At 44.2% G+C, this 13,967-nt stretch overlaps 1 protein-coding gene across 7 annotated transcripts in view; it reads right to left on the bottom strand.

Annotated features, from left to right (window-relative positions):
• SYBU (syntabulin) overlaps nucleotides 1-13,729 on the bottom strand; it is a 37,887-nt gene extending 24,158 nt beyond the window's left edge. For 4 of the 7 annotated variants that reach the window (XM_044292855.1, XM_044292852.1, XM_044292856.1 and 1 more), the window contains exons 1-3: nucleotides 13,564-13,729; nucleotides 13,136-13,199; nucleotides 5,872-6,052 (exon numbers count right to left, since the gene is read on the bottom strand). In XM_044292855.1, coding sequence (XP_044148790.1) covers nucleotides 5,872-6,052; nucleotides 13,136-13,159 — 205 coding nt within the window. In that variant the 5' untranslated portion in view covers nucleotides 13,160-13,199; nucleotides 13,564-13,729. Of the gene's footprint in view, nucleotides 1-22; nucleotides 170-4,211; nucleotides 5,769-5,871; nucleotides 6,053-13,135; nucleotides 13,200-13,563 lie in introns of those variants that run through there. The other 3 variants (XM_044292859.1, XM_044292858.1, XM_044292857.1) reach the window with 3 other exon arrangements.
• Between the last annotated feature and the right edge of the window lie 238 nt (nucleotides 13,730-13,967).

Genomic DNA, 13,967 nt, shown 5'->3' with positions numbered 1-13,967 from the left:
CCTCGTTTTCTCCGACAGATACCTTGACTCATTTCCTGGGTCTTTTGTGAAGCAGGTTCTCCAGATTTTTTGAAAGCCAGACCAGAATTGTACAGATTCACTTGTTTCTTCAATGATCATTGAGGTGGCCCTGGAAATTTCAACTTTGTGATTTGTACCACCGGCACTCCTGCAGGACATATGGACATCAGAATAGTCCCCAACTTAGGAACCAAACCGCTCTACAGGCTCAGCATTTATTACATGATCACCCATCCAGTTGGATGGGCCTCAGTGTTAATATCACAAATGTATGACTAGATGAAATGTGAAGATCTGGATCACCGGAGAACATCAGCTGATCCTAGGGCGGTTTTATTTTATTTTTTTAGAAAATGTACTTCTTAAGAACCTTTTTAAAATCTGCTTAGAGAAATTTCTGATCAATGGTTACAAAATCTGAAAAAAGTTTCGGCAGATGTTATTCCTTACATAATAAAAAGTTATAATTTTAGAATATACTTTCTGTATCAATTCCTCACATTTTTAAGATCTCTGCTGGCAGTCACACAAGGAACGGTCAGTCCTGGTCATGTGATGGACACAGGTGCACAGCCCCTTTAAAGAGATCTACAAATGGTCAGTGAAAACCACTGACAGAACACGGATACCATCGCTGTTCCATCAGTGGTTTCACAGACTTCAAAAAAGGTATTTGTGGTGCATTACAGACCAAGGGAGTGCATGCTTAGGCCGCTTTCACATGTCAGTGTTTGATCAGTGATTTCCATCAGTGATTGTGAGCCAGAGCCAGGTGTAGATCTTTCCATTATACCTGATCTCTGTGTAGCCTCCATTCCGGGTTTTGGCTCACAATCACAAGTGGAAATCACTGATCAAACACAGACTGTGGGAAAACAGCCTTAGGAGTCTTTCACATGTCAGTGTCTGTGATGAAATCCACAACAAAACGGTTAGTGGTTCATCCGTAAAGAATCTGTGCTTGGTCCGTGTGTCTATTTTGTTTTTTTCGCCATTTGTGTCATTCATAATTCATGGATACTACTAGGCTGAACATGAGTTTTAAGAGCATCGCCTACCAGTGAAAATCATGGGCCGAAAATGGATGGAATCCGTATTGTGTCTGTGGTTTTCACGGACCTATAGACAAATGTGCGGGAAGGACCCATCATCGCAGACGGTCTGTGGATAGCCACCAATGTGTGCAAAAACATCAAAGTTTATGGTGCACGAGTGGTGTGTGAAGACCACAGACGGCAAACATGCGTGAATCATTGACCTGTAAAGAAGGCCTTAGGTGATTTTTGAAAACCACAAGTCAGGATTTGTTCAGTGTTTGATCAGCAATTTCCATCAGTGATAGGGAGCCAGGAGCAGGTCAAGAATGCAGCACACGTGCAAATCCTTCCATTATACCTTATCTCTGTTTAGGCGCCACGCCTGGTTTTGGCTCACAATCACTGATCAAACGCTGACTGTGTGAAATCAGCCTAACCAGAACTCTGAGGCTACAACCACACGGTCAGGTTTCCTGATGCAGTTTTGGAAGTCAAAATCAGGAGTGAATCATAAAAGGACAGATAGGACTTCTCTTCTGAATTCACTCATGTAAAAACCTGACCGTACCCTAATACACATACTGTAACGAGCGGTGTACCCGTGTGTCCAACACATGACCAGGACAGGTTCACTGGGAGTAAGCAATATTGTTTCTTCAAAGTAGCCACCTTTTGCTTTGATTACCGCTTTGCACACTCTTGGCATTCTCTTGATGAGCTTCAAGAGGTAGTCACCTGAAATGGTTTTCACTTCACAGGTGTGCCCTGTCAGGTTTAATAAGTGGGATTTCTTGCCTTATAAATGGGGTTGGGACCATCAGTTGCGTTGTGGAGAAGTCAGGTGGATACACGGCTGATAGTCCTACTGAATAGACAGTTAGAATTTGTATTATGGCAAGAAAAAAGCAGCTAACAGTCTATTCAGTAGGACTATCAGCTGTGTATCCACCTGACTTCTCCACAATGCAACTGATGGTCCCAACCCCATTTATAAGGCAAGAAATCCCACTTATTAAGCCTGACAGGGCACACCTGTGAAGTGAAAACCATTTCAGGTGACTACCTCTTGAAGCTCATCAAGAGAATGCCAAGAGTGTGCAAAGCAGTAATCAAAGCAAAAGGTGGCTACTTTGAAGAACCTAGAATATGACATATTTTCAGTTGTTTCACACTTTTTTGTTATGTATATAATTCCACATGTGTTAATTCATAGTTTTGATGCCTTCAGTGTGAATCTACAATTTTCATAGTCATGAAAATAAAGAAAACTCTTTGAATGAGAAGGTGTGTCCAAACTTTTGGTCTGTACTGTATATATTTCACAAACAATAACATTAATTTGCAAAACCCAAATACTCCTTGGAGGGTAGGCTCACATGTAGGTTTTGTTGGAATTTTTCAGCACTTTTGCACCTGTGTTTTTTCGCAGTAAGAAAGTAAAAACACCAGCTCTAGATGATTTGTGGCGATGACGAGTGTACCTTACAAGGGCATTTTTTCTAATTTCTGGTTTCTTTTACAAAAACAGCATGCTGTAGCTCTTGGAATTTTTTTTTCTTCCCTTCGGGCATTTTTTGCATTACCTTTTCTATAGGAGAAAAATACCATGGAGAAAATGCTAGCGGTAAGACACTGGCCAAGATTTATACCAGATGTGCACCTAAAATCTGTCTAAAGTGGTGCCCAGGGGGGCAACTATTGTTTCTACAGTTTCAGTCTTGCTTAATAAGGGGGTTAGGGCATCATCAAAAGGGGTGTGGCCTAAAAGACGTGCCCCAATTCTGGCATCCAGTCTGAGTCTACGTTTATGCCACCATTAGAATTAGTAAATGAGGACCACCGTTTACAAAAAATAATTCCTTCTGTGCTAATCCCATGCAACCCCTGTGTGACACACGCATGTACACCACACGTCTAGTGAAATACTAATAAAATAGAAAGAAAATAAATGACTCCAAACCCCTGAAACTCTGCAGCAGAACATATTATAATCAGTGATGCGAAGTTATGAAAAATTTGATTTGGTCAATTTGCCGAATTTCACAAAGAAATAAGTAATTTGTCACGAAGCGCATTTCTTTGTATGTAGCAGGCACAATGACGGAGAACCCCTTGGATGTTGTGTTCATCGCTGATTGTGGCATCTGGTGTTATAATTGTGGCCTTTCAGGGGTTAATCAGGTTAAAGAGAAAAAAAAACAAAAAAAAAAAAAAACACACCCTTATCCATTTCCTCTTGGAGAGGCCGTTGCGACCATCTTCATTGAAGACACCGCATGAAATCTCATGCGGTGATGTGATGACATCATTACGCTGGCCGAGAGCAGTGACCTCTTTACTGATGATATCACTGCAACCAGCCAGTGCGTTGGCGTGGTGGTGACGTCACAGGTAACCCAGCGCTAGATTTTTTTTAACACCATTCCAGGAAAAAATAGATGCGTGAGGAAATATGGCTTCGTGGCAAATCAAATTTTTCCTGAAATTTCGTTTGGCTTAGAGTTGCTGAACACTAAGGCCTCATGCACACGACCGTTGTTTTGGTCCGCATCCGAGCCGCCGTTTTTTTGCGGCTCGGATGAGGACCCATTGACTTTAATAGGGCCGCAAAAGATGCGGACAGATCTCAGTGTGCTGGCCGCATCCGTTGCACCGTTCCGAGGCCCCGCAAAAAAATAATATATCGCATGTCCTATTCTTGTCCGTTTTGCGGACAAGAATAGGCATTTCTACAAATGTTTCGTTAATTGCGGAAGGCACACGGGTGGCTTCCGGTTTTTTTGCGGACTGCAAAAAAACAGCACAGTCGTGTGCATGTAGCCCAATTATAATCATACTATACCATACTAGAAAAAGATGCCCTAAATATATAACTGTCCTGACAGCGACGTGCTCTTTACAGCTGCAGTACAGGAGTCTGTTCAATGTGAGCTATTTATATGACGGTCAGGCACGCCGCTCTCTTCCGCGTATTATGTGTCTATGGAGACCCTCATCATAACACTCCGCAGCGAGAGATGGATCTGTCCAATTATCCAAAATAAAAAAAAAATACAAATCTCAAAAATGTAGCAAGAATGGAGAGTTTTTATGCTAGCTCGTCAGAAGCTGCAGCCAATTTTTCTTTCCGACATCCCGATGAATAAAACGTACCTTGGGAGTTTCCAGCAGAAGCCATGTATTAAGCTGCCGCCTGTACAGCCAGATGCAGAAGGTTTTCCACAGCCTGACATCTGAGCCCGGTGGCCTCTGTCCAAGCACAATGATGAAGGGAAGGAGGTGGTTCTGGTGTCATGTGGTAAGTGCGGTCTCACATGTTACTAGCTGGAACATACACGCTGGCAGGGAGTATTACCAGGGGGCGTGCAAGCGCGCTACAGAGTGCAACTGTTCACATCCAGGAGGGAGGGCACTCCTAATATTTGCCTTGCTCAAAGAACATAACAGAAGGATCAACTCTCACCGATCTTTTGTACATTTCTCTACTAGAACACGTTATCCCTAAATTATGTCCTTGAACCTATGATTGCAAATACCCAAAGCGGTGAAAAGTGAAGAAAGATTAGCACTAATTCTAAACTCTTCAGGTTTCAGTACTAGCAGATGTGCAAGATAAAGGAGAAATCATGTAGGTACATGAAGTAATGCAAAAAAATAAAAAATAATACTTTCATACACTGCCCACAGGGCTCTAATAACACTGCCACAGTGTCTAAATGATACCTTCATAGAGTAACCAAATAATACTTTCTATAGTGTCCACATAACACAGCCATCTCCCCCCCCCTGCGACTACATACCCATATATAACAGCCATTCACTTTCAAAATACCGCCATATGATGTCCAAGTAATGAAAGCACCAATAGTAAAATCCCCTTTGATCTAAGGGTACGGGCGCAGTCATGGGGTGTGGCTGGCTGCATTCAAGAACCCCGTGGCCATATCGGGCTATAGTTCAACTAATGAGACCACATTGTTTGCCCAGTCTGCATTGTTAATGGCCACGTGCCCCCTGCAATGACGCACGGCTCTCAACAATGCAGACCAGCAGTGCAGTCTCATTAGTTTGATTAGGGCACGTTGTTCTTGATCGCAGCACCTACGCATCCTGAATGCCACACAACCGCGCCATGTGGTTGTACCCTAAGGTAGTGACGTTAAAGCGTTCAGGATTTTCATCACCGCCACTACTAATTAGATAGTGTGCAGCTAATCAGACCATATGCTGCTGCTAGGAGTCTCCAGAATACACAATTTCTTGTGGTTTCTCAAACAGTACCGTACGCATTTCAACATACCGTCAACAAATCTGTATTAAAGTGGTTTTCCAAGATCCAGCAGGTCCACCATACCCACCTTTATTACACTTAACATGCCTGTAGGTGAAAGCTTACAATATAGTGACCATCCTGAAGTCAAGTGGATTGGCCTCTCAGGAACCCAATTGCCAACATCATGTTCTTTATCTGGTTTCTGTCCTGGGCTATGCACAAGGACATCACTTTTGTTGAACTATTCTTCTCCCTGTACATGTGCAAACTCCTGAATCCACCTCATCTGCACATGTACCAGGGAGAGGAATAGTTCTGATCCCATCCACAATGGAACTGCGGTCCCTTCCATAGCCCAGGCCGGAAGTCTCATGATTGGCCTCATAGGAGCCCAATCCATGAGACTTCTGAACAGTAAGTATATTACAAACGTTCTTCTACTGGCATGTTATGAGCAATCGAGGTGGGTTTGTGGGACCTGCTGGGTCCAGAAAAACCCTTTTAAGTATCAAACAAACAATCAGGACGATGGATAATTACCTGAGCAGAAGCTGTTGTTACTTATGGTCCTTGCAGATCGACTTGAGGTCAAGTTGAAGTCTTTGCTGTCTTCTTCTGAGAATGGGGACTCAGAAGATGGTGAAACTTTTTGCTTTGGCAAGTAAGGCCGCAGAACCAGGCGGGGGATGCGGCTGCGGGCAATCTCTTTGTCTTGCATTTTCTGTTTTAAAGACCAAAAGTAAAGCATTTTTTTTTTGTTTCGTCTGCACCACACACGGAAGAAAATAGAAAATCTTAGCGTAAAGAACATAATGGAGGGTTTTCATGTATTGCCGATGTTTCTATGACAACAGGTTCTGAAGCCACAGGAACATCTGGCAAAGCGTTCGTCGACAAACATCACAGATTGTAATAGAAGCCACAAACATGAAGAGGATAAAAATAAACCAATATAGTAATAGCAATATTGCGGCGACCGGGTTCGGGCGGACTACTGGGGGGTGGGGGTGTCTCTCAAAGTACATATTTGTCGTGATGCCAGTTGCAGTGAAGCAACAAGGGCACAGGGCCCCTTTTTAGTGATGTAGTAAACGGTGGTACCCAGGTGTAGGATTGTGAGTAGTGTAAGGTGGCCTAATGTCCCTTAATGGTGTTGCACGTGTCACGGTGCTCCTACACTGAACCCCAGGCATGGCCGTTCAGAAGCGCAGAAAAATGGCGATTTGATGAAGGGAATGATGGAATAAAATTGAGTCCAGACCTTGTGATGAAGTTGGCAACAGCTTTACTTGAATAAACTTTGCCTCAAATGAATTACAGGCTTTATCTTGGTTTCCAACAGGTTTTGGCATTAACGGTGGCAGGCAAACAAACTCAACTCTGCTACATCAGTTGCTATGCTAACAGGATACCAGTAAAATTTAGCTGTAGGCTGTACTTTGCTTGGTAATCTTGTCTCTAACTTTATCCAGGGAACTTTCTCCTCCTGGCTTCAGGCTTTGGCCTCTGCGTCCAGCAGAGCTGAAGGTGCTATAGCTGGTCTAGGCAGGACTCGTCCAACAGGGACGAGCTGCTGCTGCACACCCTCCCTTGGCAGGGGGTAAAACTAGACTGACCCCTAACTAGTCCCTCATTTCTTACAGAGATAGAATGGAAAGAAAGGTTCCATTCTAGGTAAAATAGCTCTGCCATTTATGCTGCCACCTGCTGGTGAACCAGGCATATTACACTTGAACAGTTACAAATTAGGAAATGCACATTGTGAAGGACCTGCAATAAATACACAGATGACATGATATTAGCCCATAAGAGATAATAGCAGGGTGCAGCAGTGGTAATGCACCTCTGGGGCGTTACATTATGACCCTTTAATATAAAGCTCAGGTTGGCACCATTTTGGCAGAGGAGAAGATGCAGAAGGGAGGGTGACATGAAGCAAAAACTAAAATGGAAGCCATCTCCTAGTGCACATCACAAAGGCCCCTGAACAAAAAGGTCCTACACTTAGTTGCTCCCATCCTTCTATCTAAGTTCATATCGTTCATGGGCACAGGGCCATGGTGGGGCAGGGTCTGCCCTTGTTTTTAATTTCATGGCTCCATGTGATGAACATACCAACCTGTGTTTTTAAAAATGACAGCTTTCAATACCAAAAGAAGAACTTTGTGGTATATGGTTCTGATGAGGTCTGTTCTGGAGCCACGAGTGCACACAGAGACTTGCCACTGCCCACGGTATGTATAGCCTCATCTTAAAAGGCACATACAGTACATAACATGCAGAAGAAATAATACAGTCATACTGTATACAAATAACAAATGCAAGGACTCCTCTTCTGGGGTGGAGGGCTGCATGGTTAGACTGTCCCACCAGAGTACCAGAGGATCCTCCAGTGGGACCAACACGCTCTGACAATAATGGACCCCTAATAAAACAGGGTCTTTAAGGACCTATATACACACTGAGGATGGCCCTCAGAATCACTTCCTTTGGTAGGCCCAAGGGACTTCAGTCCAATGCTGGAGGGCCAAGATGGTCTCCCATAACAAAAATCAAAGCTGGACCCATCTCTTCTGTGTATGGACCTTACTGATAAAGCTGAGCTTTGATGGAGGCTTCAGGCAAACAATTTGGTACCCCCCCCCCCCCCCATTTGTTGGCGACTTCAGTAACTGCGGCTTGAGTGGTGGGGGCCCTTAGGCCATTGCTCCTTCTGATCTCATAATCTGTGCGTTTGCAATGAAACGCCAATGATTTCTTATGAATGAAATTGGCGCAGAAGGTGGAAGGTCACTTGGGAATCACCCCCACCCCCAAAAAAATAAAAAATTAAAACACTTTAGTCATTGGGTGGCATCAGACTTATGAAGCAATAGCTGTACTATATGTAACCACCATATAAGTAAGTCATTCTGGCTAGCGTTGCGCACACTTGTTTTCATGTTTGGTGTACAAGGTTCGGGATAGCTAAGAATTCCGTTATGGATTCCGCTACCACGAACCATAAGTAGGGGAATCCATAACTGAATTCTTAGATAACCCGAACCTTGTACACCGAACTTGAAAAACACAAGTTCGCTCATCCCTAATTATTGCCTCTCGTTAGTAGCCCGGTACAATATCTTTCTAATATACTGCACTCAATCACTGGTGGTGCCAACAGTTTTTTTTCGAGTTACTATATATAAACCCTTCATGTCCAAATAGACAACATGACATTAAAATATACTTCAAATCTATGGAAAATTCAATAAGCTTCCGCTACACAATGCTGTTCATTAGGGTCTATGTACAAAGGAAACAATCACTTATCGACCTTGCCTCAGGCCTTGACAGGGACACCGACTGTCCATTCATTCATCTAGGACTTCAAGTCATCAATAAACAGATAGGAGAACACTGGTCATCATCCTGGTTGTACTTTGCTCAAAGTCGTCTGCTTCTAAATGGAAGATTTAGTCGTAGTCAGCCCCCCAAACCCATTAATTACTTTAATTCTATACATACATGAACATACGCATTTGTACAAGTTTTGAGATTAAAATCTATAACCCTAGACAGCGACCATGTCATGTAGGGATATAAAGCCCTCATCAGAAAGTGATGTGACCTATTAGTGTCTACGTATGGGTTTTTCCCCCTCTTCAGCAAGTCAGCAATCCTAGTTCCTCAATGCAATTTATGCTGCAGGTCTCAATATTTTAAGGTGGTCCCAATGTAAACTGTGTAACAGACCCCCCCCCCCCCTATCGTTTGCCATTTATTATCCTGGTATCTTATGTGACAGATGGGTCTGCTTAGAACCCAGGTGTGACCAGTGTATTGCTAGATAGCTTGGGAAAGCCCTCCATTTATGGAGAGTGCCACTGGAAGGGTTCTTCAACTACATATCTCAGTAGTGTAGAAAATTCAGGGTACTATTACATCTCCAAGAAAAGGCAATGTCTTGCATAATAACTATATATGCCCCAATATAAAATCATCAGGTCCCCCCCTCCCGCCTATCATTTGCCATTTATAATACTGGTCTCTTAAGTAGCAGGGAGGCATCTGGTACCCCTTAGAACCCAGGGACCAACTACCCATCGAGCAGACTGTACAATGGGTCAATGCCACATATTTTAGCCTACCCAAAACTGCTTCTCCGGGTCTGTCTAATCTATCAGGATTTCACACATCTCAAAGTAATCTCTGCTCAGAGGGAAATAATTACACCGAGAAGCAGTGGAAGGACAACACCTTTGGCACTAAGAAAAGGAAACTTCTTGCGCAATGACTCGACACACGCAGCCATCTAGTTAACCTTGGCTACAACCAGGAAAGGTCTGCCAATGACTCCATTATAATGGATGTCTATAATTACTGCTCGGAATCTGGAATTTCTTTTATGGAAATACTTTGGGTATTGCTCATGTATGACAATATCATCTTTATAGAGAAAAAAAAGCCTTCACATGGCTATCAAGAGCAGAGACTGGACTGCACGTGGTCATCTTACAGCTCCATACAAGCCATTAGTTGTCAGAGCCGTAAAACGAGTCTAGAGGGGCCCAACTATACTGAGTCCCCATATCCCCCCCCCCCCCTTGGTTTCCTCCATTGCTTCTAGGACTGAATATCTCTAAAGCAGTGCCATAAGGAGCGACTGTACAGCCGAGGAGTTCGAGGTGTTGTCGAGAGTCAGATCATCAAGTCATATAAACTACTCCCCATTTTTAATAAATTCTATGTAGCTTTATCTGCCACCGATAGGAAATTTTAGGGAGTGCTTATGAACCCCTACAGTCTGAAATAATTGAAGGGCCCCCAATCTGGAGGCTCACTGAGTAGCCCATTGATTTCAATAAAAACAATATAATGCTTGATATGTCCTGCGGGGGCGCTGCAGGGTAAATGAACACTTGCTGGAGACCCCAATAGCAGTAATTAAGGGACTTGTGACTATTTTAGTTGACAAAGACAGTTGCAAGTCCCTTTTTTAAATTGCCTGTGTTCAGCAGTTGGGCGGGATGGGGGCACATCATAGGCCACGCCAGGGCGGGAACTCTGGCAAATTTACTAACATTTATGCCTGGAAGCAGACATACATTTTGGTGAAAAACTATGCCAGCTGGGTACTAAATACTGCCATGGATGTGCGTAATTTATAACCGGGTGCATGCCTAGTCATAAATGGGATTAATCATACGGCAATGCAAGAGGGAAAGGAAGACCGGTGTAAAAAAAATAAATAAATAAATAAATAAATAAATAAAGTAACGCACTTCACACGCACACATTCTAGAAAATGTCTACCTCTGTGTGTAGTCGCTGTTATTTTCCTGACTTTCCACATATTTATTGGGCACAACGCTGTTAGGCTGATTTCACACACAGTTTGAGATTGTTTTGCAGATTTTTATTTTAAGCTCCATTTTTTCCTTTATGCCACCAGATGTTACTTTGAAAATCAGTAGTGAATTGTAAAACGAATGGGATGAGCAGTTGTAATTAGACTAAGGGCTCAGGCACACGACCGTATGCCCTCCGAGACATACGGTCCGTGAGCAGGGCATATGTCCCGGAGCGGCAGGTCACTATGATGCTGTGCGCATCGGGCCGCCCGTGGGGCTATTGTCCTACACTAATAATATCATACGAGTGCAGGACAATAGTCCGGCGGGCGAGCCAATGCGCACAGCATCATAGTGACCTATTGTGCTGTGCGCATGATGTATGCCGCTCCGGGACATATTGCCTGCTCACGGACCGTATGTCTCGGAGGGCATATGATAGTGTGCCTGAGCCCTAAAGCGTCACAAAAGATTATTTTGAAGAAGCAGCGCTTGCACAAGTGCCACTACACAGCAAACAGCTGATCGCGGGGCGGGGTACCGACCGTCTGACCCCCGCTGATCTAATGTTGATGACCATATCAGATTTTGCCAATCGTGCGATTTGGTACGCAATTGCAGTCAGTTTTGACTGCGATTGCGTTCCCATGTTCAGTTTTTTATCGCGCAAGTGCAATGCGTTTTGCACGCGAGTGATTAAAAAAAACCCCAAAAAAAAACCCCCCAAAAAAAAAAAAACCGACTGTGGTACCCAGACCCGAACGTCTTCACTGAAGTTCGGGATCGGTGTTCTGTATATTTTATTATTTTTCATTATAACAGTTATAATGGAAAATAATAGCACTCTAATTCAGAATGCTAAGTAAAAGGTCCGTTGTGGGGTAAAAAAAAAAAAAAAGTAAGGGTTCAGTTGTTTTGCAATGCCGGATCCGGGAATGGGAATTAATGCCGAATCCGGCATTACGGCGACTGATCAGGCATTTTGGACGGACCGCATGCTGCGGTATTATGTCCGTCCAAAATGCCCGACAGTCACTGAACGGAAGGCAAACTGAACGGATTTCTGTCCGTTCAGAATGCATTGGGATATGCCTGATCAGTTCTTTTCCGGCATAGAGCCCTTTTGACGGAACTCTATGCCGGAATAGAATAACTATAGTGTGAACGTGTCCTTACTCACCTCATCCACTTGATCGCGCAGCCGGGCTCGTCGTCTTTCTTCTTCTTCTTCTTGCAGGACCTGACTGGAAAAGTGACGTCATTGCGCTCACCACATGAGCGCAGTGACTTTACCGAAGGTCCTTTTCCAGCCAGGTCCTGCAAGAAGAAGAAAGAAGACGAGCCCGGCTGCGCGATCAAGTGGATAAGGCGAATTACAATTATTTATTTAACCCTACAATGGACCTTTCACTTAGCATTCTTTAATTCAGAATGCTATTATTTTCCCGGGTAACTCATCCCTGGTCTCCTTAGCAACCATGCGTGAAAAATCGCATTGATTTCTATGGGGCCTGAGTTGCTTGAAAAACACAGACTATAGAACATGCTGCGATTTTCACGCGACGCACAAGTGATGCGTGAAAAATCAACGCTCATCTGAACAGCCCCATTAAAGTGAATGGGTCCGGATTCAGTGCGGGTGAAATTCGTTCACCTCACGCATTGCACCCGCGCGGAATTCTCACCTATGTGAAAGGGGCCTTATTCTGCGCTCACAAAAGTCAGACACAAGTTCCTTTTTGCCCCAAATTTCTCCGATATTGGTCACGGCCTATGTGACCCAACACTTTTACCCAGAAAACTGGCATGAATGACGCAAGAAATCTATGCCAGCTCCTTACTGGCATGGAGCTGATATTCTGGCGCAGAGACCTCCTGAGATGTGCCAGAGTTACCAAGCGCCTCTTTATAATTTAGAAGCCGGCGTTTTTTTCTTATTAAACTGACACAAAAACATTAATCTTAACGAATTTCCGACAAACACCAGTAGCAGCGCACCCCCCCCCCCGCCTCAGCTTTCCCCATACGTACAGAGCAGGCGACACAATGGTTGCTATGGGCAGTTAAGCCAGTTCCAATTTACACCAGTTTGATGAATCTGCCCCAATATGTTCAATGGGGCGCAGCTTAGAAGTCACTTATAATAATAAACTGCTCCCCCCCCAGAAAAAATAATCCAATACAATCCCTGTATTTTAGTAATCAGGCAGGAACGTAGGATGTATTGCAGTAATGCCTGGGAATTAAGAGTCATTATCAGATCAGTAATGGATGGGAGCCTCACCCAGGGGAACGTCATCCACTGTACAATATCAAGCAGGATATAAATATATAAAATGATCAATACCACAAGGACTAGGATATAAAACAACATTGTTCTGGTGAGATACGGTAATACCCTCCCTTCTAATGTGTGGAATATGATGCAATCCTCCGTACGCAGCACTAGGCAGGTCACACAGGATCCTTACCTTGATGTCTTGCAGAGGTCCCATGGTCTACACCCTCCAGATCAGTGGAGCTTACACTCGCACCCTGTGGATACAAGACAAGGGGTCACTGGTCACAAAACAATCAATGTCACTGATCAGAATGAAAGGAATACAACATATGACTGATCAGAATCAACATCCTCCCAATACCCCTCATTGGCACCTGTTGAATCTACAGCCTCCATGATTTGGGCATTTACCTCTTTTAATCACTTCTGACCAGGAGCAACATCAAACCCATCCAAAATCCAACAAGACCCTTCCCCTAAATAATGGTATTAATTGACCCCTGCCTTGATTAATGATGTCAATTAGCCATACAAGAGTCTACAGGTTGCATACGGTTCCATCAGCCCCTACCAGGCGGGCACGTTGTGGCAGTTACCTGATGGTGCCCCATCCCTTACCTGGGCTGCTGGCTTGTCTCCAGACGGCGGTGCACTGCAGCGGACACAATGCTGTCTGTAGCCCTCCTCCTCCTCCAGCACACACCTCACAGTCTCACTGGCTGCAGAGCTGCTGTCTTCCCAGAGACAGGGCTGCGCGTGCTGCAGAGCAGCCTCCCTCTGGCAGCAGAACAGGTCGTCACACTGCCGCGGTGCACATGATGCTGGGTGTCACTGGGGAATGACACAGCAGAGCTGGACGGGTTCATCTGTGCAAACACAAAGGCAGGCGGATGGCAGAGCGCAGTGTTGAGCCAATATAAAACGTCTCACAGACAGTTCTATGACAGTGGGGGTCATTCACTAAGACTATCATTTTTTTTTTACTGTCCTTTTTGCGCCTTTTCTACGCTGGGTTTGCTGTT

This window comes from Bufo gargarizans, chromosome 5 (genome assembly GCF_014858855.1).
Source record: "Bufo gargarizans isolate SCDJY-AF-19 chromosome 5, ASM1485885v1, whole genome shotgun sequence".
NCBI lineage: Eukaryota > Metazoa > Chordata > Amphibia > Anura > Bufonidae > Bufo > Bufo gargarizans.
Note: the sequence above shows the minus strand (reverse complement) of the source record. Positions and strands in the feature narration are given on the sequence as shown.